We start from the raw sequence: 26,446 nt of genomic DNA, 5'->3' as shown, positions 1-26,446 counted from the left end.
TCACTGCAGACTCACAGCCTGCATAGTTCCAAAAAGCCTTGCGAATGGGCCCCACACTTGGCCCCCGACCACCTCTGCGTTACCCCAGGCCCTGAACACTCTGAATCCCCTGGAGTGCAACCTCCTTGATGCCCTTGAGGCTGGTGTCCCCTAGCCCCACACAGGGACTCTGTTCTTTCACCTTGTCCCTCTGCCCCAGCCCTAGTCAGGGCTCCTTGTACCATGCCCCCTTTCCTTACACACTTCTCTGCACGGCCCCCATATGCACATCTGTCTCTCAACTGCCCACAGCCTGGACATGAAGTCTTGGGTTTGGTGTGTATTACATAATGTCCTGTCCTCTGCTCTTAAATTAAAACCTTGAGCATGGCCTGCCCGTGTGCCCTGCATGGGGGAGGCCAGCTGGCCTCACTGCTCGCTACGCCTGGTTTCTCTCTCATTCACCCTGCGGGAGCACACATCTCTGATTCTCCAACCCGGAGGCCGGCAGGACTCGGCCATGAATCCCACAGCTGAGCAGAGCCCAGCCTGTGGCCTGACCAGATGTGCAGCTTCTGGCTCTGTTTTGTCCCAAGACCTTCCCCAGATCGTGTTTAAAAGAGACAGCTGCTGGCATAGACGAAGTCCAACGCTGTGGCTTAGAAACCCTACCGGTGGGCAGCCCCGGTGGCGCAGCAGTTTAGCACCGCCTGCAGCCCAGGGCCTGATCCTGGAGACCTGGGATCGAGTCCCACGTCAGGCTCCTGCATGGAGCCTGCTTCTCCCTCCTCCAGTGTCTCTGCCTCTCTCTCTCTCTCTCTATGTCTATCATAAATAAATAAATAAATAAATCTTTAAAAAAAAAAAAAAAGAAACCCTACTGGTCCTTAGCTCTGCTGCTTCTTGGCTGTGTGGCTGGACCTGTCCCTGCCCGTCTCTCTGCCTCTCTTTACCTATCTGTGAAATGGCTGTGAGGTAGCTCATATGCCGGAAAAGGTAAAGTGCCCACACTTACAGCTCATTCTGATTACTATTTGCACTGGAAGGAAGCCAGGGTCAAGCCCGTGAGAGCCTAGAGTCTGTCCCCCTGCCCTGCACACCCCAGCACAGCCCCAAGCTTTCCTGTCCTGCTGTCACTCTGACTCCTTTCCCCTGACTGATGTCTACTCTTTCCTTCCAGGGATTGGATGGAGCAAAGGGAGAGAAGGGTGTGGCGGGTGAGAGAGGCCCCAGCGGCCTGCCTGTGAGTGTCATGAGCCTTGTTTGTCCCTCCAGGGCACTAATTTCTGTAACTGTCATGCCTCTTGACCCATTCCTTTTCCACCCAGGGGCCAGCTGGCCCACCGGGCCTTATTGGGCTGCCAGGAACCAAAGGAGAAAAGGTAACAACCCCCTTTAATACCTCCCAAGTATGACTGCACGTTTATAGTGTCACTTGGCCGTGGGGACTCAACCCCTGCAACACACTGGCCCAGGGCCAGAAATCAGGCTTGTAGACAACTCACAAGGCTGAACGTCTCAGCAGTAGTGTTCCTGGCACACACACACACACACACACACACACCCCACCACGGGCCTCTCATATCTCCTCTTTATCTTTCCTCAGGGAAGACCCGGGGAGCCAGGACTAGATGTAAGTATCTCATCATTCACTGTGATCAAGCTCCTCCTGTATGTACCTTCTGCCCTTGTGCTGGCCATACAGTAATCTGATCTGCTTGGCTTGGATGTGACCCCATTCCCCATGGCTGGGACTCCAACTAACTGGATCCCTCTGTGTCCCCAGTGCCAAGTCTAGTTCATAGCCCAGAGTAGGTACTTGATGAGTGGATGGATGGATGAGTGATAGATGGATGGAAGATGGGTAGATGGATGATGGGTGGATGGATGATTCATGGATGAGTGATAGGTGGATGGATGGATAATGGATGGGTGGAAGATGAGTGGATGGAAGATAGAGGGAAGGATGACAGGTGGATAATGGGTGGGTAGATGATAGGTTGGTGGAAGATGGGTGAATAGAAGATGGATGGATGGGGATCCCTGGGTGGCGCAGCGGTTTGGCGCCTGCCTTTGGCCCAGGGCACGATCTTGGAGACCCGGGATCGAATCCCACGTCAGGCTCCCGGTGCATGGAGCCTGCTTCTCCCCCTGCCTATGTCTCTGCCTCTCTCTCTCTCTCTCTCTCTCTCTCTCTTTCTCTGTGTGTGACTATCATAAATAAATAAATAAATAAATAAATAAATAAATAAATAAATAAAGAAGATGGATGGATGATGGGTGGATGGAAGATGGGATAATGGTGGATGGATGATGGGTGGGTGGATGATGAATGGATGGATAAATGGATTGATGAATGGATGGATAATGGGTGGATGGATGATGGGTGGATGGGTGATGAATGGAAGATGGATGGATAATGGTAGATGGGTAATGGATGAGTGGAAGATGGGTGGATGATGGGTGAATGGGAAATGGATGGAAGATGGATGGATAATGCTGGATGGATGATGGATGGATGATGGATGGATAATGGGTGGATGGATGATGGATGCATAATGGTGGATGGATGATGGATGAATGATGGGTGGATGGTTGATGAGTGGATGGGTAATGGGTAACTGGGTAGAAGGATGATGCACTGGAACAGGAAGGTTAAAGGAACAAGAAGAGAACAGTGTTGCAATATCCTGGTGAGACAATGAAGCTTCAGCTAGGACCTTATTGTGGGAAGGAAAGGAGAAAATGTTAGCATAAGGTTGATTGGATCAAGTGTCTTTTGGTTGCCAGCAACAGAAAACATTTCAAACTGGTTTAAACTGACCCCTAACTGAGAAATCCAGAGGGACAATGCACAGATCCACACAACCCAGCCTCTCATGCTTTCTTGTCTGTGCTTTCCCTGTGGGAGTGTCATTTCAAGTTACATGTGGTGATGGGATGGAGACAGTAGCCCCAAACCCACATTTTCCCAGACCCAAACCCTGGAGAAAGACTATTTGCTTCACTCTCTTCTTTTAGACATATCTTATCAATTCTCACTGGCCCCAAGTGCTGAAATATCACTTGGCCATAAGAAATGCAGTGCCCTGATTGGTCAGCCCAGATCACATGCTCCCTTCTGGAGCCAGGAGCAGAGTGGGTGGATTATATGAAGGGAGGGTTGTTCACACCTCGCAGCTATTGCAAGGGGAATGGTGACCAGATGCAGGGCTGCAGGGATTCTGGTGCCTGTGCCAGACTTTAAGGAGAGAATGCCACCTTAGAGAGCAACTGTAGACACAGAGTTTCTGATTGGGAAGATGGTGCCCATCCATGAAAAGTGTCCAGAGAAGAAGCCAATGCTGAATCTAGTTCAGGCTCTGGACCCAAAGAGGTCGTGGAGCTAAAGAGACCATGCCACCAGCAGTGAGACCACAGTTGCTCCTAGGAGGCCTGGAGCTCAGAGTGGCATCTCAAAGCCACGCCTACCTGCTCTACCTGGCAAGCCTCTGACTCCGCACCCACTCCACCTGGTCCAGCCAACATGGAATCTGCTCAGAAGCCTCCCTGACCTCATACCTGGATAGAATAGCCTGTCTCCCTGGGACCCCATGGCATCTGGTTCATCCTATGTCATTGAGCATTGACCATTGTCTTCTATACCCTCTTGCCTGTCACATGAGACCACGAAGGAAGTGTCACATTTGTTCCTGAGGGGTTTTAATTTATGCATGTGACCGAGTGACAACCCACAGAGGTCAATGCCAGTAAAGGAAGCGTGCGTTACTTATGTTTCCTGAGAGAAGGGCTCACCTCGCTATGGAGGGTCACATGGGGAAGCACCATGTTTGGTCGGGGGAAAGAAAGGAGTGGAGGGCAGTGTTTATAGGGGTTTCCTTGCAAAAGGCAGGCAGGGCAGAGGAAACAGTTGAGGACTGGCTAGTATAAAGGTGTGAAGAGTGCAGGCAGGCTCTGGGCTGGAGGGGTGAAGAGTGCACTGCTCTCCTGGTACCTGGCCCGGGGATGACTTGGGGCAGGGAAAGCATCAGATGGTGTGTGGGAAGCAGATAAAGGGGGTGATTGGGAGATTGTTGGTTTACACATGAAATGTGCTCCCAGACCAGCCCTCTGCTACACCCCCTAGCCAGCCTCTCCCTAGCCAGCAAGTTCTTTAAGATGTCAAAACATCATAAGGAACAGAAAATAAATAGGGAGAGAAAGGAGACATATCAAATCTGTTTCTCTGTCCTTGGCATACAGCCCACAACCCAGTTCCTAGTGGATGCTTGGAAATGTTGCCTCCATGGGTAGATGGATAAATGGACAGGTGGATGGATGGGGTAGGTGTATAAGAGATTCAGCCAGAGGCAGACAACAGGTCACCATTTCTCAGTCTGACAAAATTGGTGACGTAAACTTCCATGAATTTCCATGTCCCTAGCCATGCCCTGCTGCATCTGGCAGTGATGGGAGAGAAAGCCCCTTGCCAGGGGCTCTACCTGAGGCCTTCTTTTTTTTTTCCTAAGATATTATTTATTTATTCATGAGAGACACAGAGAGAGAGGCAGAGACATAGGCAGAGGGAGAAGCAGGCTCCCCTGGGGAGCCCAATGTGGGACTCAATCCCCGGACCCTGGGATCACGCCCTAAGCTAAAGGCAAATGCTCAACCACTGAGCCACCCAGGTGTCCCTCTCCCTGAGGGCTTCTGTCCAGAGACACCGATGGTGTTCTCCTCTGGAGGAAGCAGTGCTGGCATCTTGAATGCATGCTTTTCTCTAAATCATCCAGGCACCCAGCACATGTGTCACCTAGGAGTTGGCGCTGGGCCAGTTTGTACCACTGATCTGCCTAGGGCAAGGCGGTGATGGACGGGAGGGTCATGAAGAGGGATAGCACACCTCAAACCTCACTGTATTCCTTTTGCCAGGGTTTCCCTGGACCCCGAGGAGAGAAAGGTGACCGGAGCGAACGTGGAGAGAAGGTGGGGGCTGGTGGAGAGAACGGGGAGGGGGGTGGGAGTGGAGGCAAGATATGAGCCGAGGCAGGTGAAGGCTGGGGTGGGGATAGTAGGACAGGGGTGGCTGCTGGCTGGAGGCCCATCTCTTTGAGACTTGGAAGAGGGGTCCTGGGCCCTGCAGCCACAACCATCCCCCGCATTTCCCTCCTTGTGCAGGGGGAACGAGGCGTCCCAGGCCGGAAAGGCGTGAAGGGCCAGAAGGGTGAGCCAGGACCGCCAGGCCTGGACCAGCCATGTCCTGTGGTACGTGTTGGAGCAGAGTGGAAGCCCTGACCCAGGTCTTTGCTGCCCCAGGCCAAGGTCAGGCCAGCGTCTTCTCTGTCCTCGGGGAGACCACCATGGCTGTCACTGCCATCGTGTCACTCCTCTCACTCTGGTCCTGACTCCCCTCCATCGGCATGGCTCCGGGAGACCCCCAGCCCCTCCACAGATGGAGGCAGGGCCCAGGGCAGAGTGTTGTCATGGTCACTGCCATTCTTTTCTCAGCTTCCTTGACCCTCACAGGGATCAGGGCACCCTTACCCTCTGGGTGTAGGCCCCAAGGAGGAGGCTTTTTTTTTTTTTAAAGATTTTATTTATTTATTCATGAGAGACACAGAAAGAGAGGCAGAGACACAGGCAGAGGGAGAAGCAGACCCCTTGCAGGGAGTCCGATGGAGGACTTCATCCCAGGACCCTGGGATCATGACCTGAGCCAGAGGCAGATGCTCAGCCTCTGAGCCACCCAGGTGCTCCAAGGAGGAGGCTTTGGCTGGTATGGGTGGCCCTGACACACCCATGCACCTCCTCTGTGTCCCCCAGAGTCCTTCCCTGTTCCCTATGCTTTCCTCCTTTCTTTCTCTCTCACATCAGCTTCTGATGGCGATGAGACCTTGTGCCTGAAGTAACCATGATTTAGTCCCCAACCACCCACTACGAAGGGCAGAGAGGGTTCACACGGCAGACTCTCCCGTGGAGCTCAGAAAAGACAGGCAAGACAAAGCAGGGAGTTTCCATGCTAAGAGTGAGCAGATAGCCACTCCCAGCCACCTTCCAAAGGGGCATCAGGGTGAGGAACCCCAGAGGCCTGGTCCTCTGACCGTAAGTCACACTGGCCTCTGTTCTCCTCATCCATGAGTCTCCTCATCCGTGCAGTGGGGGTGTTCGTCCCTACCCCCAGAGGTCTTGAGGAGTGAATAAGAAAAAAACAAGAAGAGCAGAGAGGTAGGCATACACACGAGGTGCAGGGATGCCAGGGGCATGCGGTGGCCCAGCCTCACAGCCCCGGCCCTGGGCCAAGACTTCTCTCCGAGTCATTCAGCCTTCATCTTTCAAACAGGAATATCCTAGCTGTGGAGGCAAGCGAGGGGCGCCGGGCTCCAGGGCCCTGGCCAGGGGCAGCGGGCCCTGCCCTGTGGTACGAGGTCTGGCCTGCTGTGTGCTGTGTTGTGCTGTGCTGGGTGGGACATCTGGGTGCTTGTGCCCCCTACTCTGAATCCCACCCCCTATCCTGCCTTCCTGTCCTGCCTGCCCCTCCTCCCCACTTCCCTTTGGGTCCCAGCCAGTGCCCTGGTGGATGCGAAGAGTTCCAGGGTCTGTGCTCCCATGGCTGCCTCCAGAGTGCAGTGTTTTCCCAAACTGGGGTTCTGCAGGGACTTTGGACTGATTGATGGGTCAGCCTGTCCCTCTCCAGCTCTGCTGCCGGCCGGCCCCCCTCCCCGCCCCTGGCCCCTGGGCCACCTGAAACCTGCCCCACCCCTTTGTGTCTGAGTGCTGAGCCAGCATTGGCATCGCTGGTGCCTCAGACAACCCCAGCCCCCCACACCCCGATCCGTACCCTGAGAGCCTCAGCCTGCTCTGTCTGCACTCAGATCCAGACACAGGGACCAGGCCAGGCCAGACGGGCATCCTGCTCCCTGGACTGTCCTTCAGACACTCTTGAAGAAACTCCTGAGAGCTCTCAGGCCCCCAGTGTGAGGGGCCGAAGCCACTGTCATGGCTACCAGGCGGGAGGCCATGCAACCCCTCAGGGGGCCAGGGCTGGGGCCAGGGCCAGGCCCTGCTCCTGGCCAGCACATTCAAGCACAAGCCCCAATAACCCACAATGTCCTGGTTCTGTCCCCTGCTGGAATGTCCCAACAAAGCCCCACAGGGGTGCACTCAGAGTGAACACAGGCCCTCGTGTCCCATCTCGTGACCCAACTACCCAGGTGAAGGAGCATTTGGGCCCTGCTTCAGGGGCCTCCTCCCACAGGGCAAGACTCCCTACACCCAGGGCAAGACTGTTTGGAGTGTAGGGAGCTGATCAGTCCCCCATCCCCATCACTGAAACCTTTCTCTTTTCCAGGGCCCTGATGGGCTGCCAGTGCCTGGCTGCTGGCATAAGGTACCTCACAGGGGAGAGTCTCTAGGACAGATAGGGAGGAGGGGGCCAGCAAGGGGGGCTGTGGGGGCTGGTATCTGTAGCTCCCCACACAGGGACGGAATAGCCGGGTTTCCCATGATGATGTGACCCTAGTTTTGACTCTCCCATCATGTGGCCCAGGGCATGGGGCTGTGGTCCTAGGTGGTGATGCACGGCCCACCCTGTTGGTTATTCTGGGCTTACTCGGCAACTGGCCCAGCTAGGGCAAAGCCACCCATGTACCCTGGGACTTTGTCCCAACTGCCCCACTGAGGGGGGTGGGGAAGCCATGAGCTGGGAATGAGAGATTTGAGGGCACACCTGTTCTAGAAGAAATGGGCAGGACAGGAAGCCCAGACCAGGGTGAGGCCTCTGGGGCCTCCCTCCTCACCTTCCGCCTGTCTCTTCTCTTCCAGTGACCCCCGTACCCAGCCACAACCTGTACAGATGCGTGTGGACGTTTTTAATTTTTGTAAAAAAAACAAAAAACAAAAAACAGTAATATATTGATCTTTTTTTCACGGGATGCACCACCTGTGGCCTTCTAACATTCAAGAGTGTGCCTGGCCCAGTGCCAGAATGATCAGCATGTGAAGCTGGCAGGAAAGTAGACAGGCCAGTCCAGGGGAGCTGTGTACTTGGTTGAGGGGGCAGCCATGAGACTTGGCTTATCCCAGAAAGGAGACGAGGGTGAAAGTGCCTGGCTCAGGAGAGGCTGCAAAGATGCTGGGTTGGGCCTTCAGCCACCTGATTAGCAGAGAGACTGCCCCCTGAACCCTGGAGCCCTGGAGCCCACTCCATCCAGAAGGGTCCCAGCCTCTCTGGCCTGTGGACTCAGCCACAACCAGCTGCCCACCCCTTAGTGCCCCTCTGGGCCCTGGGCTCCCCAGGGCAGGATCAGGTTCCTGCCCAGCACTTGCAGCCGGGTGCTGGGAGCTCTGGGGGGCACCCCCAGCAGGCCTAGCTCCCACCAAGTCCAGTAGGCTTCAGGAGCCCAGCCTGCCAAGAGAACATGTGTCCTCTGGCCTGGAGGAGAGGCCACTCATTGTGACCACTGCCTGTGGACCCAGCTGCAAAGAAGCCTCATGATCTCTGAGTGTGGAGGACAGTGGGTCCCAGACTGGAGTGGTTGCTGCTTCCTGCCTGTCTCGCATCACCCAAAAGAAGGTCATGACAGGACTTTGAGAGCCCAAGGAGACTGGCCTGCAGCTCAGAGTTTGGGTGGCACCGGCCTCAGCTCTCCCACCCAAGAGAACTCTGGTCAGCCTGCCTCAACTGCCCCTTCGGATGAGCTGTGCAGACCGAGAAGGCCTCGGGGCTGGTTCTGGGCTATAGCCTGAGCAGGGGGTCCGAGACCCAGCCACTGGTGCCCTGAGGAGAGAGGCTTCCCCACCCCTGGCAAGGGATCCCAGCTGCAACCTCCATCCAGTACAGCTGCTTGCCTCCCTTCTCTGTATAGATGGAAACTGCCGCGTGTAATAAACCACAATGTGTGTATGGGTGTGCTTCTCCTTGCACACTGCCCCTGAGCACCTCTGGGGGTGGGGGGAGGGACAAGGGACGCTCCCCAGATCAGAGCCACCCCAGAAACCAGAGGAAGTTTGTTCAAGGTCAGGGCAGAGATAGGGTTTGGGGTTAGAAAGACAGACCCACAGCCTGGCTCTGCCATATGCCGGCTCAGCCCTGTGTCCACTCACTCATGTCATGGAGTCCCCAGATGCTCCTCTGATCCAGTGACCAATGACTGCTGCATGACAGATCACCCCCAAGCTTACCTTAAACCAATAATATTTCTCTCTCAATGGGCTCAGCCGGGTAGTTGTCACTCAAGCTCTCCCATGCATGGTGGTTGATGCTGGCTGGCAGCGGGGACCTCAGAGGGCCAGGACCCCTCTCTATGTGTCCTGGGCTTCTGCAGAGCATGCGTCCCCATGGTGAGTGTCCCAGATCACCAGTGGCAGGCTGGTGACCTTTTGTGGCCAAGCCTCAGAAATCATATGGTATCACTTCCTGCCGGGATCAGAGGTACACCCTAATTCAATGGGTAAGAATTAACACTGTATTTTAAGGATAAAATGTGGGAGAGTGGATCTTGTTGCAGCTGTCACTTAGAAAATTCAAACCTACCACCTCCTCTGTAAAATGGGACAGCAATGTTTACCCCTGGGATGGGTCAGACACCAGAAAGCACTCATGGTTCTAAATCTCCTCCCTTCCCCACACCAAGTAGGGGAGCAAGCAAGGGCCACAGTCTTGCAGTGTTTCAACTTCCCTCATCCCAGCCCATCCTTGTAACGACCCTGGGAGAGAAGCCTAGTGAATATGTCTATTTCACAGATGACAAAAATCAAGCACATCCAGGATAGTGTAGACAAGAACAGGCCTGCAGGTCTCCTTACAAGGGCTGACATCTAAGGAGGCCACGGTTCGAGTTGTCCCCCATGACCTGCCCCAGACCAAACTACATGGCCTCCTCACTATGCAGAAGAGGCCTGGCCATGTACTGCTAGTGAGGAAGAAAGTGTGATGTCCCCGCCTCTGTCTCCCTAAGTGGAAATAAGTGGCAGGCCATACTACTTGTTGGCCAGTTGTGTGGCTCACCGGGGAGGCCAGTAGTATGGAAAGGGACAGAAGCACAATGGGGCTATGGCAACTGATGGAGATCACTGGGCATCCAAGCATCCTTTGGAGCCCCAGCATAACTTCACCAATTGAATGTGCTCCACAGTGTGTAATCCGCTCCTCCCTCCAGCCAGGTGCCTCCCTGGATCCCATAACCAGTCCCATGAAGGACAGGACCTATATGATTGGTGTCCCTGTTTCCACTTTATAAATGATGGAGCAGTTAGTCACCTCCCCAAGGACACACAGCCAGGACAGGGTGACAGGCAGATGAGGCCCAGGTTCTTGGATAACACCAGTTTATCCTTCCAAATTGTCTGGCGGGGCATGGAGTCTGCTAGACAGTGTCCTGATGATGGGGGATTGGTAGGGCTATGCTGGGGGGGGGGGGGGCAGAAGCCACAAGTTCCCACGCCCCGGACATCCCAGCTCATTGGTGGCCCACTGCTGCCCCCTTGTGGCCTCACACCGTGTATCATCAGGTCTGCACATTTCACAAGCTTCAAAGTTCAAGCTGATGGAGTCCTCCAAGAGCTTGGGTTGGGGACAAGAGACTAGAAGAGCGAATGATGTGCTTGAGGTCCCAGCTGAGACTCGGGGTTGTCCCCTGCCTCACAGCTGAGCCTTAAGGACCGAAGCTTTGCGTCTCTGCAAAGAGAGGTAGCTCTGCCTCCAACCACCCCCTTCCAAAGCGAGGGAAGCACATTTAGAGCCCCAGTGTGTACCATGGCAGCTACACTAGCACAAGGATTACTATCCCCTTCTCCAGACGAACGGAGGTCGAAGAGGAATGGGCTTACCCAGGCTTCCTTCCTCCTGATCCCCAGGATACTGCTAGGAACACATGGGGTATGTGTGGTTGTCACAATGATTGGGGGACACTCCTGGCACTCAGATCCAGTTTCAGCCACTGCCTCCCATCCTCTGCCCTCTTGGCCTCTGATGGTACCTCGAAGCTGATGCATGAGATAACAGAGGAGTACTGGGCATGGGGCCCAGAGGCAAGGAGTGGGCTTTTCTGAGCAGGAAGAAGGTGAAGCTTCCTGGTGTTGTACTGACCCTGTGGGAGACACTCTCCGCCCAGGAAATGGCCCAGCCTGCTCAGACCTCCAGCTGTACTGCCTCCTGGACCTGGACACCCCAGGAATGGATGAGATATGAACTGCAACCTTCTCCCCCTTACCCCAAGGCAGGAACAGTCCCTGAGCCAACCTGACTTCTCTGAGCTGCCTTGGGCCACGAGAGGCTTGTGTTTGGACTGAAGACAAAGCCAAAGATGGGGCCCAAACAGGATTCTCAGGCTCCCTACCCACCCACCCCCAACCCCTTCTATTTTATTTATTTATTTATTTATTTGTTTATTTTAGGTACAAATTATTTTTTATGTTTTTTTTTGGCGGGGGGGGGAATCAGGACAGTCCTTCTAAATCAGTTTGGGAAGACAAAGAAGTTCTGGAAATGGATGGTGGTGATGGTTGCACAATGTGAATGTACTGAATCCCACTGAACTGTACACTTTAAAATGGTTTCAGGGCAGTCCCGGTGGCTCAGTGGTTTAGCGTGGCCTTTGCCCAGGGCATGATTGTGGAGACCTGGGATTGAGTCCTGCATGGGGCTCAGCATGGAGCCTCCTCTTCCTCCCTCTGCCTGTGTCTCTCCCCGCCTCCCTCTTCTCTCTCTCTGTCTTATGAATAAATAAAATATTTTAAAAATAAAACAAAAATGGTTTCGGTGGTACGGTTATTTATATGATACCACAATTTTTTTTTTTAGATTTTATTTATTTATTCATGAGAGACACGGAGAGAGAGGCAGAGACAAAGGCAGAGGGAGAAGCAGGCTCCCTGCAGGGAGTGCCATGCAGCACTGGATCCCAGGACCAGGTGCCACCCAGGTGCCCCCATACCACCACAATTAAAAAAAAAAAAACTCCAAATGAACTTTAATAAATACGTTAAGCATTTTACAGCAATGGGGAAGAGATGAAGAAATCAGCGATGAGGGAGCAAAGCAGGGAGGAGGCTGAAACTCATGAAAGGTGACAGAAGGGAACCTCCTCTTCCTCAGCCTGTTCAGGCTGCAACCCAGGTCCCCTGTTCTGAGAGGCTTGCCAAGGCACAACGTCCCAGGGCCTCACCCCAGTTGGGGTTAGCTCTCTGGTAGCCCAGCTGCCCAGCCCATTGGGGATGATTGCTTGCTTCTCATTCACTGGACTGGCCATCAGACAGACCCTGACTGGAGTCCAGCCTGGGCTCCACACCTGCTCCGTGCCTGGGAGCAAAGCCTCCCTCCTTTCCGGGCTGGGTCTCCAGGCCACGCACTATAGGGCTCGGCAGGCCTCCCCACTCTCTTCCTGCCTCCACAGTGCATGGATTCTCTTAGAGTCCATACATCTCTGCTCCCCCTGCCTGGATGCCAGCAGGAGGCGTGCTGCCCATGCTGCCCACGCCCGTGACCCCGGTGGTCAGTCCCAGCAGGGACACTGAGCCCTCCTGCTGCTGGTTCAGGAGACCGGGAAGTCGGAAGTCGTGGGTGGGCCCCACGCACCCAGCCGCACTGCCGCGCCCTGACGATCTCCTCTCCCACCCTGAGGCCCCGGGCTAGGTGTCTATCACCCATCCCAGTTAACGCTCACGGGGCAATCCATGCGATACAGCAGGAGGCGACTCGGAGACTCAGCCCCGACCTCAGAAGGCTGCTGCGAGACGGAGCCGCAGTGGGGTCACCCCGGAGCCCTTCCTTCGCACAGAGGGAAAGTGCAGCGTCGGGAGAGAGGCAGGGGCGGGGCCGGGGCAGGGCTCGAGATGGGCCTGGGCGGGGGCGGGGCCTGGGCGGGGGCGGGGCGGGGGGCGGGGCCGGGGCGGGGGCGGGGCGGGGCCTGGGCGGGGCGGGGCCTGGGCGGGGCCGGGGGCGGGGCCTGGCGGCCGAGCACGCGAGAGCCTTCTCGGCGCAGTCTCCGCGCGACTACGCGCCCGGTGCTATGGCCGCCGATCGGCGCGGGAAGGTCGAGACGCTGGCCCTGAGGCGGCGGCTGCTAAGGTACCGAGACGGTAGCGAGGGGCGGTGCGCGCGCGCACGTCGAGCGCGGAGCCCGCGGAGCCCGCGGAGCCGGCGGAGCCCCGGGACCGCAGCCCCGGCCGCGCGGCGCCCCCGCTCCGCCCCCCCCGCCGCGCCCTCGCCGGGCCGCCCCCACTGCGCTCCCCGAAGGCCTCTGCCCTGGCTCCGGGGAGGACCTCCTCCGGGTCGGCGGGCGCGCCTCCGGGACCTGGGCCTGGCCTGAGGGTGGCCCGGAAAGGGACTGAAAGTTCAGACGAAGGGTGGGCACGGGGGGGCGTTTCTCAGGAGGCCTTAGAGGGTCAGGCCTGCCAGGACCCGTGAGGGGGCGAGAGCTAGGGGCTGACCCCAGCGGGGCTGCGGCGACGCTCGGCTGGCCAGGACCCTCAGGACTGGGCGGCAGCCACCTGTGGGGGCGCCCTCCCTCGCCTTTCCTTGGGGATCCAAGGGACTAAGGCGGGCACCTGCAGAAATGAGCAGGGCCGTACAGCCTCCCGGTGACAGGCGGTTTCACTTTGAGCAGCTTCTGAGCCATCCCGTTCCTCCTTTCCAGCCACCTGTACAGTGGGGTCCAGAAGCAGGGAAGCACACTGCGCCCTTCAAGCTTTTGTGCCTTCCAGAAACTCAGGGGGAAGGGGAAGGTGTCTGTGGTGGGTGCACTTGTCCCTTCAGGTCTTCAGACGTGGCTGTCCACTGCTTGCTGTCCCCACAGCAATTCTTGCAGGCTCTTTTATCCTGAGGATCCTATTAAGATTGTCCGGGGCCAAGGACAGTATTTGTATGATGAACAGGGTGCAGAATACCTCGACTGTATCAACAACGTGGCTCATGGTTAGTATCATACCTGGGGCCGGTGGGGCAGGGGAGGGGGCTGAGGCTGTGGACCTGGTCCCGGGTGATCCCGAGATTGTAGAGAGAGGTGGAGAGCTTGAGTTGAGCAGAGGAGCCCAGTCTTTCAGGTGTAGCTACTGTAGAGTTTCTGCGCGGCTGCTGTGCTAAACCAGACAAACCTAGGTCTGAAGTCCAGTTCCTCTTGGGACTGGTGGCCAGCTCAGAGAGCGTCATTCCACCTGGCCGTGACCAGCCACACAGCAGAGCCCTGGCCAGGTGCTGGGGGTCATGGCAGGGCTTCAGCCCCAGCGACCTTCTCAGGCGCTAAGCAAGGAAACTGAAGTAGGAATTCAGTTGTCCAGGTGGGGCTGCCAGGGCTGATGGAGCCAAAGGGAGCCTGTAACCCAGCAGACACATTAGGAGTTAATGAAGTAGAGGGTAGAAAGCAGGGTCTCTAGGGGCGCCTGGATGGCTTAGTCGGTTAAGCATCCGCCTTCAGCTCTGGTCATGATCTCAGGGTCCTGGGATCAAGCCCCTGCTCAGCCGGGAGCCTGCTTGTCCCTCTCCCCCTGCCCCTACCCACCCCCACACACACTTGTTCTCTCAATCTCTCTCTCTCTCAAGTAAATAATTAAAATCTTCAAAACAAGGGATCCCTGGGGTGGCGCAGCGGTTTGGCGCCTGCCTTTGGCCCAGGGTGCGATCCTGGAGACCCAGGATCGAATCCCACGTCGGGCTCCCTGCATGGAGCCTGCTTCTCCCTCTGCCTGTGTCTCTGCGCCTCTCTCTCTCTCTCTCTCTCTCTCTCTCTCTCTCTCTCTGTGTGTGTGTGACTATCATAAATGAATAAAAAAATTTAAACAATTAAAAAAATAAACTAAAATCTTCAAAACAAAAAATGCAGGGCCTCTAGTCCAGACTACCTGAGTTCATGTCCCTGCCTTCCACTTAACTCTGTGCTCCTGGGCAAGCTACTTAATTCTCTGTGCCTCAGTTTGCTGATCTGCAAAATAAACATGGTAATATTCACCTCAAGGTGTTTTGGAGAAATAAGTGAGTTAATTTGGATAATTTGCTTTGAGTGTGCCTGGCACATGGCGAGCCCTCAGCACATGTTCACTGTTGTAACCCCTGGCTGTTGGCAATCAGCATTGCCTCCAGCCCCCCTGACTAGCAAAGAGGTCGGTCCTGCCCGCAGACGCGCCCCACATACTGTCTGTCAAACAGGCCTCAAGAAGCTCCCTTAAAGACCTGGATTTGCTAGATTGGGATTTTGTCAATGACATTTTTCTTCTGCCAGAATCTCAGGGACGCCTTTCCAGGTCTGCCTTTCCAGAACCAGCATCTCTGTCACACACACCTGTCTTCAGACTCCCCTCTCTCCTTCCCACCCCTCCCCCACAACTGCTCTGCTAGGTTTATGGACGGGGGCTGGGGGAGGCCCAGTGGGACTGGCTGAGCAGAGCCACCATGTAATGGAGGTGGCCCTCTTCCAGTTGGCCACTGCCACCCTCTCGTGGTCCAGGCAGCACACGAACAGAACCAGGTGCTCAACACCAACAGCCGATACCTGCACGACAACATCGTGGATTACGCACAGAGGCTCTCAGAGACCCTGCCGGAGAAGCTGTCTGTGTTTTATTTCCTGAATTCTGGGTAAGTGGACTTTGGCCAGCCCCCAGCAAGAGGGTGAGATGCTGAAGACTGACAGAACTGCTCACGTGGGCGAAACCTAGTACAGCTGACCCAATGTGCCCTGGGGGAGAGGCAGCCTTGGCCTGGCTGGCCGGGTGCCTGCATCCCCAGCTGTAGACCCTGGCACTGACTCTGTTGGGTCCGGTTTTCTGGTCTCTTACTAAGGCATGCCATTACCTCCGTTCCATGACTGCCAGTTCCGTGATTGTCCTTGGGACTTACCTAGGTGATCTGTTCCCTTGTTTCTGCCCTATGAATATCCATCACAGCTCGGGGGTTACAGCCAAAATCCCTGCCCTCAGGTTGCTCAGTAAGGAATGAAAACCTTGAGTAGTCCTTCACAGAAATGCAGAATTAAAAAAAAAAGAAATGCAGAATTACTAAGAGGGGCCATCGTCTGGAGGAGAAATAAGGGACCTGATGAGGCAGAGATGCAGTGAGGGGCTCCAGGCTTGCTCGGAGAGCGTCAGAGAAGGCTGCCCTGAAGGAACACTATGGGGCAAAGAGGAAGGAAGCTGCCCACGTTGGAAGTGGGCAATGGAAGTGGAGTGTTCTTGTCAGGGTTCCTCAACACCCAGAATAGCTAGTGCAAAGCCCTGCAACAGGAAGGGCATGGCACCCGGCACACTTGAGGACCCAAAGGGGGAGGAGCGGGTATGAGCCGACACATTCCAAGTGAGAAATTTGTTTTTATCCTAAGGGTGTTGGGAAGCCATCTGAGGGTTTTAACCAGGCAAGTGAGGGCTTCCTCAGGGCTGAGGAAGAGCAAGAGCAAGAATGGACACTGATAGGCACCAGCTCAGCGGCCTGGTTGACAGGTGATGGTAGCTCACACTAGGAGTGGCAGTGGGAACAGAAATGGCAGATGATGATGTGTGCATAGAACCAGCCTAGCCCACCTGGGAAAGCACGTTCCTACAAATCCTGTGCCCTGGCATATGGAATCTAGTGATAAGCGTTAGCATCATCATTGTCATTCTCACACACCAGTCCCCAGTAATTTCTAGGAAGTGGAATTTCCCATCTTCATTTTGCCAATAAGGAAACAGTCGTTCAAAGAAAGGATCCAGCTTGGCCCAGGGTCATCCACATAGGAGAAGGCAAAGCCAGCACCAGTGCATCTCTGGGAAGAGCAGAGAGCTAGGTCCAGGAGTCAGAGCTCCCTGGGCAGTGGGGACAGTGACATTTGCTAGTTTACTCCACCACATTCACTCTGGATTCCAGTGACTTCCACATTGCCAAACCAGTGGCCTCTTTGCTGTCTTTGTCTTGTTCTGTCTCAGCAGTGTTGCTAGTGTTGCCACTTTCTGGAAATGCTCTCTGGTCTTGCTCCAGGTTTCTGTAGCTGTCTTTCTGAGCCTTCTCCCTCTGTGATCTCATCCGTTCCCATGGGCTTAGATATCGTCCATGTGCTGGTGATTCCCAAATTTGTGTCTCAAGCCCAGGCGCTGCCCACGTGTGCCAGGTGCAAGGTTCCAACAGCCTACTTCTGGACCATCTCCAACTTGATGTGTCCAAAAGGAGTTGGTTGTCTTCTGCCAACACCTGGTATGGGACCAGGGCACAGGCTCTCCTGGCCATTCCCAGGATGACATCCCCTGTCAAGGCCACCTCCACCCTGTCTTCCCTCATAAACGGCAGTATCATCTGCATCTCTGCTCCAGGCAGGAACCACACACCCTCCCAGGCTCGCATCATGTCCCCATCGTCTGTCACCAGGTTTGTCTTCTACCATCTTTCTGCTCTCCATGGTGTCCTCCTAGCTCTCCTCCCCACCCCTTCTATTCCATTAGGCCCACACAGCCAGCCAGAGGCCTCCTCCCCAAGTAGGAGCTGAATCATGTCCCTTCTCAGATTAAAACTCTTCAGAGGCGCCTGGCACAGGCTCAGTCAGCAGAGTTTGTGACTCTTGATCTTGGGGTTGTGAGTTCAAGCTTCACACAGAGTGAGTTCAAGGCCCCCGTATTATTTTAAAAAATAAAGTCTTTTAAAAAAACAAAACAACTCTTCAGTAGCTTGGCACGGCACAGTGAAGAAAATCCAGCACCTTCCAAGGCCCTGTATCAAGGCCCCAGAGTGTCTCTCCTGAACTAGGTTACTTACACTGCCTAGAACCTTCCCCCTGGGGACCCGGTTCAGGTGGCATCTCCTCCCCGAGTTTTTCCCTGACCCCTGTTAGGTTGGGCTACCATGACAACACCACAGACTGGGAGACTTAAGTGATATAAATGTATTTCTCCTGCTCCTGGAGGCCAACATCCAAGAAGAGGGGCTCAACCTCTTTGGCTTCTTTTAGGCTGTCTCCCTGGTATATGATTGGCCACCTTCCTGCTGAGTCTTCACTGGGTGTTCTATATCTCCACACCTCTTGTGTCTCCGTGTGTCCACGTTTCCTCTTAGGAGGACTCAGGTCAGATTGGATTAGGGCCTGCTCTGCCCACCTCATTTTAATTGAATCACCTCTTTAAAAGCCCTATTTCCAAATACAGTCACATTCGTAGCTGCTAGGGGTTAGGGCTTCAGCATAGGAATTTGGGGGCACACAATTCAGCCCATCAGACCTCTTTATCTGAAGGAAGCGTCTGCGTGGTTCTCTTGGAACACTTATCAAAATGATCATTCTTTCATTTTTTTCGTTTTTGTTTTGTTTTGGCTTGACTTGGCCTCCCTGACACATACTAGAATATAAGTTCCAGGAGGTCCAAGACCTTTCATTTACTACTCCTCCCCCCACCACCACCCAACTCTTAGCACATAAGAGGCATCTGATAAAATTTTCACTGAATGAGTGAGCTCAAACGACTCACAAGTGGTATCCTAGGATCTTCCTGCTGCTGAAAGGGCTCTTCATTTCCTCCTGGTTTCTCGGTAGGAAGCATATCCATAAGGAAAGCCCTTGGACAGCTGTCTGAGCAATGCCGTCCTTTTCTGTCACAGGTCAGAAGCCAATGACCTGGCCCTGAGGCTGGCCCGCCAATACACAGGACACTGGGACGTGGTGGTATTAGACCAGTAAGTGCCCTTTCAGGAGCCTGGGTCTACCACTTACTGGGGATCAGTAAGGCTCAAGCTTTGAGTGCCTTGGGCAGGAGGATGAGGGGCCTGGGCTACTAGAGGGAAGCATAAGGACAAGGCCACAGAGACACCCCTACATACACCAGGGGGCACTTCCCCCAGCCTCTTCTGGGAGTGAGGGATGCTTTGTAACATCACAAGAATTGGCCCCATGCTTTAGGTATTGAGTATCTGCTATGCATGAGGCCCAGGGCTAGAGCATTATCCCCTTCGAGATTCATGACAGTTCTGCAAAAGAAACCTCCCCCTACGCCAACTTCACGGAGGAGAGCACTGAATCCAGAGAGGTTAAATGATGAGTCACCAATACCTAGCTAGTAAGTGGCCTTTCAGGAAGTCTTGCTGGTTCCCAGCCCCAGAACTTGGGGACTGGGTTGGGTCGGTCTTCCTGTGGCTCCTGATATGAGGAGACAGTCATTGGGGCTGGGCCATGGAGTCCGTGCCACCCAGACCTGAGCCCTCCCTTCTCCCCTCAGTGCTTATCACGGTCACCTGAGCTCGCTGATCGACATCAGTCCCTACAAGTTCCGAGACCTGGATGGCCAGAAGGAGTGGGTCCATGTGGTATGCACTGCCAAAATGGGCAATAGGTCGGTGCCCTCCCTCTGGCCTGAATGACACGGTGCTGTCACTCCCCACAGGCACCTCTCCCAGACACCTACCGGGGTCTATACCAGGAGGACCACCCCGATCCTGCTGGGGCCTATGCCAACGAGGTGAAGCGCGTGGTGAGCAGCGTGCAGGAGAAGGGCAGGAAGGTAACCACATCTGCAGGGTCCCATGAAATGGAACAGCAAATGTCATTTCCTTCCCTACCAGCACAGTGCTCGACACTGGGGACCCTGAGAGACCCTGGAACTAGGGCCCACCCTTGAGGAATCTAGTAGGAGGTTTGGGTGCTCAGCAAGGAGTTTAGATAAAGACATGTCCTGGGTGCTACCGGAGTCTAGGGATGCGGGCTGGACTGGTGTGGGCGTGAAGGAGGGTCCTCAGAGGAAGTGCTGCCTGATTTCAGTGAGGAGGAGCTAGCACTCACAGTGGGCAGGGGAGGGGCAGGTAGGAGAAGAAAGGCATCCTAAGCAGAGGGGCAGCCTGAAAAGGTGGAACCCCATCAATGTGGGGTGGCCTGGCCGAGCTGGCAGGAGATGAGCCTGGAGAGGCAGGTGGGACCCCCCACCCCCACCCCAGTGCCATAGGACCACAAGGTCTGTGCTGAGCAGCTGAAGGCCACCGGGAACCTTTGAAGGGAGAGTAACAAGAGGGGATGCAGGAGGCCAAGGCAGAAAGCCCCACATGTGCCAGGAGGTAGGCGTGTCTGGGTGGAGGGCAGGAGACACAGACACAGGAGGTACGGAGATAACAGACGCAGATGATGAGGAGGCAGAGGCTGTGCTGACTCATGGATCATGGATGGAAGCCGCGTTTCTCTCCATGGGGGGGACAGGAGTCACCAGGCAGGGACAGGGAAGCCCGGGGGGGGGGGGGATCAGTGGGTTTCATTTGGGACATGCTAAATACAAGGGGCCCGGAGAGTCCCACATGGTAAGAGTTGGTTTGCTTCTTGAGAGAAAACCCAGTCACAGGCCAGATGTGATCCGGAGCTCAAGGTGACCATATGGCAACGCTGGCGACTCGTCTCACCAAGGAGCCAGCGCTGAGCCAGCATACCACCCCATGTCTCCACGGGGTGGCCCCAGCATCCTATCTCATCCACAGATTGCAGCATTCTTCGTGGAGTCTCTGCCCAGTGTCGCGGGGCAGATCATCCCCCCTGCCGGCTTCTTCCAGGAAGTGGCAGAGTGAGTAGCCCTGAGGGGGCGCTATAATGGGGCTTCCCGACATTTGTTCCTAATTCCAGCCTCAGCTTGGCCTCTTGACCAGAAAGAAATGGTGGCCCTGAGAAAGTCAGACGCCTGCCTGATGCCGCCACCTTGTTGCTGGCAGAGCCAGGGTTCAGAGTCCAGGACCCCCCAGCTCTGATCCCATCCCTCTTGCCACAGGCCTCATCAGCTGTGTGTCCTCTGCTACAGGCACATCCACGGGGCCGGAGGGGTCTTTGTCGCAGACGAGATTCAAGTGGGCTTTGGCCGAGTAGGCAAGCACTTCTGGGCCTTCCAGCTGCAGGGAGAAGACTTTGTCCCCGACATTGTCACCATGGGCAAGTCCATTGGCAATGGCCACCCTGTAGCCTGCGTGGCCACAACCCAAGCTGTGGCAAGGGCCTTCGAAGCCACTGGTGTTGAGTACTTCAACACGGTGAGTGCAGGCTCTGGGACAAGGGGGCACTGTGGGTTCTGCTGGGCCTCAGCCTGCTTGTCCTTAGTGGGCAGAGGCCATAGCCCTTCCCCTATACCCAGCACAGACTTCTAAGATGCTGCCCTCGGGGGGTTCCCACAGATCAGAGGAAAAAACACACAACCTTTAAAAACTAGCATTGATCCAAAAACTGTCACAAGAGAGCATGCCTTGTCTCGTCTGCAGGAAGAATACAAGGGGCCCTCCCTTCCCCAGATGCTACTGCTGTGTGCCAGGCTCTGCTCCTGGGCCGATGCAGATGTGTCAAGAGTTCCATCTGTTTGGGTGCCTACTGTCTGGGAGCACAGTTGACATTCCAGTAGGAGCTTCAAGGAGGACGTGGCTCCCCGTCCTTGGGCTGCAGGCCGGAGAGCTTTGCCTAAGTGAAGTGGGTCCTTGTGTCACACTGAGAGAACATGCAGTGGATGTGGGGAGCGTGGTGGTCACCGGGGGCTTCCTCAGACCGATCCTGCAGGCAGTGACGAGCCATGGAACAGTTTTCACAGATGAGATGTAAAATAAACATTAGAGAGATCTCTGGCAATCTGTGGAGAAAGAGCTGGAGGTGGGGAGACCCATCCAGGCAAGGGAGGAGGCCTAAATGTGGGTGTGGGCCAGAGGGAAGGAATAGGAAGGGACAGTGTCGACGAGGGGAAGAAGAACCCACTGTGACTTCCCAAGAAAGCCAGTTTGAGTTGGAGGCTGAAACAGGTCGAGATTGGGCAGGATGGTGGAGAGGAGGCAGAGAAGGTCGTTAAGGGCAAGGGCCAAGGACTCGGCACATCGTCACTAGATGCCCAGGGGACACACAGACAGATGCCCTGGACAAGCTCCCTTTTGAGGGGAAGACAGACCCACAGACATCTGAGCCAAGAGAATGATGGAAGTGGTGTGACGTCGGCCCTCGGAGAGCACAGAGACAGCATAGGGGATGCAGAGAGGGGCAGAGAAGAGGTGTGGGACAGACATTGGAGACATCATGTGGGTGGAAGAGCGGGAGGCAGTAGCCCTGGGGGCAGGAAGGAATGTGTCCTGTGGGGTGAAAGACAGACTACCCCATGGAGCACTATCTGGGGTTTTGTTTATCTTAACCTGAAGTGCTTGTAGTTAGATTATGTAAACTGATTCTTTAAAGACTCATCCTCTGTCCCTCCACCATCGTCTTTTAACCAGTTAACTGGTTACCTTTTTTTTTTTTTTTAAGATTTTATTTATTTATTTGAGAGAGAGAGCGCGAGATCACAAGGAGCGGGGAGGGGCATAGAGCGAAGCAGGCTCCCTGCTCAGCGTGGGACTCGATCCCAGGACTCTGGGATCATGACCTGAGCCAAAGGCAGACGCTCAACTGACTGAGCCACCCAGGCACCGTAACCTGATTACATTACTCTGATTAATGTTGTAAGCATCAAGAAGCCATCATTCCAAATGGAAGTTAGGACCTGGACAGTGACCTGCATCTATCCATGTGGCTGCCCCCTGTTGCTGTTTCCTTGCCCCCACCCCTACCCTGGTAACCAGCACCAGGTTCATTGTTCATTCTGGTTGTTTTTAGCCTTACAAAGAGTGTATCATGCTGTGCATTCTTTTAGGAGATTGGTCTTTTCCACCTAACATTATATCACCAGGAGTCCATGTTGTTTGTCACCAAAGTTTGCTCCATAATATCCCACATAGGAACATGCCGTGATTTATTTGTCTATCCCTGTTGATGTGCTTTCGGGTTGTTCCATGGTTTTCGCTGCTATAAACATTTTTAGAAGTTTCTATTTTGTAAGAGTTTTTCTTAAGAGGAGGCCTTAAAGTGGACTTGCTGGGTCATGGGGTCTCTGTCCACTCTGTATTTGAGACGATGACCTGTTTTCCAGAGTAGTTCAAAAGTTAACTATCAGTGGTGTATAAGGTTCTGTGGGTCTACTTCCTCTCAAACACCTTTGAATTTTTGCCAGGCAAGTAGCATGTCAAATGGTACCCCCTCAAATCAGGAAATGGTCTTGATATACCATTCCCTGGTTTCAAATTATGTGGAACATCTCTGTAACAAGTGTGCTCGTTAATCCCCATCACCCGTTTACCCCATCCTCCACCCTCCTCCCCTCTGGTGACCATCAGTTTGTGCTCTAAAGAGTCTGTTTCTTGATTTCTCTCTCTTATTCCCTTTGCTCGTTCTTGTTTCTTAAATTCCACATGAATGAAATCATATGGTATTTGTCTTTCTCTGACTTATTTTACTTATAATACTGTAGTTCCATCCATGTTGCAAATGGCAAGATTTCGTTCTTTTTTATGGATGAATAATATTCCATTGTATATATAGAGAGATACTTCTTTATCATTCGATGGACACTTGGGCTGCTCCCATGTTGTGGCTATTGTAAATACTCCTGCTATAAACCTAGGGGTTCATGTATCCATTTGAATTAGTGTTCTTATATCCTTTGGGCAAAAACCCAATGGTGTGATTGCTGGATCATAAGGTAGCTCTATTTTTAAGTTTTTGAGGAAACTCCATACTGTTTTCCACAGTGGCTGCACCAGTTTGCATTCCCACCAACAGTGCACAGGGGTTCCTTTTTCTCCACATCCTCACTAACACCTGTTTCTTGTGTTGCTGTTAGCCATTCTGGCAGGTGTGAGGTGATACCTCGTAGTTTTGATTTGCATTTCCCTGGTGGTAAGTGATGATGAGCATCTGTTCATGTGTCTGTTGGCCATCTGGATGTCTTTTTTAGAGAAATGTCTGTTCATCTCTCCTACCCATTTTTAAACTGGATCGTTTGTTTTTTGGGTGTTGAGTTTTGTAAGTTCTATATATATTTTGGATATCTTCATATGTTTATTGGCCATGTGTTTCCTCTTCTGTGAAATGTTTTTTCTTTTGCCCATTTTTTGACTGAGTTACTAGAGTTTTTCTTATTTGTGAGGCTTCTGTGTGCCTCTGTGTGTGTGTATATTTGTGTGTGTGTACATATACATAGGCATACACACACACACACATATATATATATTATTAATACTAGCCCTTTGTCGGGGCACCTGGGTTGCTCAGTGGTTGAGCGTCTGCCTTTGGCTCAAGTCATGATCCCAGGTTCCAAGGATCCAGTCCCTCATCGGGTTCCCCATGGAGAGCCTGCTTCTCTGCCTATGTCTCTGCCTCTCTCTCTCTCTGTCTCTCATAAATAAATAAATAAAACCTTTGAAAAAAAAATACTAGTCCTTTGTCAATTTTGTAGGTTGGATCCCTCAGTAATTTTAAAGGGATTCTAAGTTCAAAAGTAGGAGGACCTGGGTACTAGGAGGGCTCAGTCTGTTAGGCATCTGACTCTTGATCTCAGGTCAGGTCTTGATCCCAGGGTCATGAGTTCAAGCCTTGCATTGGGCTTCATGCTGGGAGAGGAGCCTACTTTAAAAAAAAAAAAAAAAAAAAAAGGGTAAAGACCGGGATCCCTGGGTGGCGCAGCGGTTTGGCGCCTGCCTTTGGCCCGGGGCGCGATGCTGGAGACCCGGGATCGAATCCCACATCGGGCTCCCGGTGGATGGAGCCTGCTTCTCCCTCTGCCTGTGTCTCTGCCTCTCTCTCTCTCTCTCTCTCTCTCTCTCTCTCTCTCTGTGACTATCATAAATGAATTTTTTAAAAAAAAGTGTAAAGACCACAGCATTATTCAATTCTAGGTTTTTCAAATCTTTTTATTATTAACATACGACTAATGACACTGAGGTCAAAAGTCATCTTATGTGATACTTTGTAAAATATGTTGAGGTGATTTGTTACTTGATTATTCTACATTTTCTTAAGAAAAATGTGTATTCCCTAAATGTTTGCAGAACTCTGTAAATGTCTCTTAGGTCACACTTGTTAACTGTATTATTTGAATCTTCTGTATTCTTGCTGGATGTTTTCTCTACATAACATATCAATCATTGTGTAGAAATCTCAGTATTTAAAAACATCAATTTTTCCTTGTATTACAGTTAAGTTTTTGCTTTAAGCTTTAAATATATTTAAGTATATTTTTTATTTCTATATGTTCATTGGGAATTGAATTTTTTTCTCTAATTTTATTTTTAAATAATATCTACACCCAGTGTGGGGCTCAATCACTACCCTGAGATCAAGACTCGCATGCTCTGCCTACTGAGCCATCCAGGCAACCCAGGGAATTGCATCTTTTTTTTTTTTTTTTTTAAGATTTTATTTATTTCTTTGAGAGAGAACATAAAGAGAGGGACAAGCAGACTCCCTGCTGAGCCGGGAGCCTAACACAGGCCTCAATCCCAGGACCCTGAGATCATGAACTGAGCCAAAAAGCCAGACATTTGACTGCAGGCATCCCTTGAATCTTTTAAAATTTGAGGTATAACTAACATATTAGTTTCAGGTGTACAGCATAATGATTCAATATTTGTTTCAAAATGATCACCAAAATAAGTCTAGTTAGCATCCATCACCACACATAGTTATAGAGATTTTTTTCTTGTCATGAGAACTTTTTTTTTGTCATGAGAACTTCTAAGATCTACTCTCTTAGCAACTTTCAAAAATAGAGCATTATTAACTATAGTCACCATTCTGTACATTATACCCCTAGAACTTATTTATTTTTAAAGATTTTTATTTATTCATGAGAGACAGAGAGAGAGAGGCAGAGACACAGGCAGAGGGAGAAGCAGGATCCGTGCAGGGAGCCCAATGCGGGAATCGATCCTGGAACTCCAGGATCACGCCCTGAGCCAAAGGCAGACGTTCAACTGCTGAGCCTCACCTAGGCATCCCGAACTTATTTATTTTGTAACTGGAAGTTTGTACCTTCTGATCATCTTCACTCATTTTGCCCATCCCCCAACACTGCCATCTCTGGCAACTATCAATATGTTCTCTGTATTTACGAGTTCCATCTTGAGTTTGTTTTTTTTATATTTTACTTAATTTTATTTACTTGAGAGAGCATGTGAGCAGGGGCAAGAGGGGAGAGGGAGAAGCAGAGTCCCTATTAGGGAGCCTAATATGAGGCTCTATCCCAGGACCCCCAGATCATGACCTGAGCCGAAGGCAGACACTTAACCCACGGAGCTACCCAGGTGCCCTGCTTTTTGCTTTTTGTTTTGATTCCACAAATATGTGAGCTACGGTATTTGTCTTTCTCTGTTGGACTCATTTAACTTAGCATTATGTCCTCAAGGTACAGGACATGCTGTCACAAATGGCAAGATTTCTTTCTTTTTTATGGTTAATGTTCTATTATGCATATATACCACATTTCCTGTATCCATTCAACCACGTGTATACACTTAGGTTACTTCTATGCCTTGGCTATTGAAAACAGTGCTGCAGTAAACACGAGGGTGCAGATATTTCTTGGAAATAGTGTTTTTATCTCCTTCTGATAAATACCCAGAAATGGGATTCCTGAATCATGTGGCAGTTCTATTTTTAATTTTTTTAAGATTTTATTTATTTATTCATGAGAGAGACAGAGACCTAGGCAGAGGGAGAAGCAGGCTCCCTGTGGGGAG

At 52.8% G+C, this 26,446-nt stretch overlaps 2 protein-coding genes across 4 annotated transcripts in view; both read left to right on the top strand.

Moving 5' to 3' along the window:
• Positions 1-8,860, top strand: part of COL23A1 (collagen type XXIII alpha 1 chain) — a 322,912-nt gene extending 314,052 nt beyond the window's left edge. The window contains exons 23-29 of the mRNA XM_055302599.1: positions 1,160-1,222; positions 1,308-1,361; positions 1,586-1,612; positions 4,891-4,944; positions 5,137-5,223; positions 7,307-7,345; positions 7,780-8,860. Of these exons, the coding sequence (XP_055158574.1) occupies positions 1,160-1,222; positions 1,308-1,361; positions 1,586-1,612; positions 4,891-4,944; positions 5,137-5,223; positions 7,307-7,345; positions 7,780-7,782 (327 nt within the window). The 3' untranslated portion in view covers positions 7,783-8,860. The remainder of the gene's footprint in view (positions 1-1,159; positions 1,223-1,307; positions 1,362-1,585; positions 1,613-4,890; positions 4,945-5,136; positions 5,224-7,306; positions 7,346-7,779) is intronic.
• Positions 8,861-12,902: 4,042 nt separating this feature from the next.
• Positions 12,903-26,446, top strand: part of PHYKPL (5-phosphohydroxy-L-lysine phospho-lyase) — a 36,025-nt gene continuing 22,481 nt past the window's right edge. Inside the window, exons 1-8 of one of the 3 annotated variants that reach the window (XM_055301674.1) lie at positions 12,903-13,024; positions 13,752-13,870; positions 15,396-15,526; positions 18,503-18,577; positions 19,117-19,204; positions 19,282-19,398; positions 20,357-20,439; positions 20,671-20,896. In XM_055301674.1, coding sequence (XP_055157649.1) covers positions 13,820-13,870; positions 15,396-15,526; positions 18,503-18,577; positions 19,117-19,204; positions 19,282-19,398; positions 20,357-20,439; positions 20,671-20,896 — 771 coding nt within the window. In that variant the 5' untranslated portion in view covers positions 12,903-13,024; positions 13,752-13,819. Of the gene's footprint in view, positions 13,025-13,751; positions 13,871-15,366; positions 15,527-18,502; positions 18,578-19,116; positions 19,205-19,281; positions 19,399-20,356; positions 20,440-20,670; positions 20,897-26,446 lie in introns of all 3 variants that reach the window. The other 2 variants (XM_055301673.1, XM_055301675.1) reach the window with 2 other exon arrangements.

This window comes from Nyctereutes procyonoides, unplaced genomic scaffold (assembly GCF_905146905.1).
Source record: "Nyctereutes procyonoides isolate TBG_1078 unplaced genomic scaffold, NYPRO_anot_genome, whole genome shotgun sequence".
NCBI classification, from domain to species: Eukaryota; Metazoa; Chordata; class Mammalia; order Carnivora; family Canidae; genus Nyctereutes; species Nyctereutes procyonoides.
This window is presented reverse-complemented; position numbering and strand designations above follow the sequence as displayed.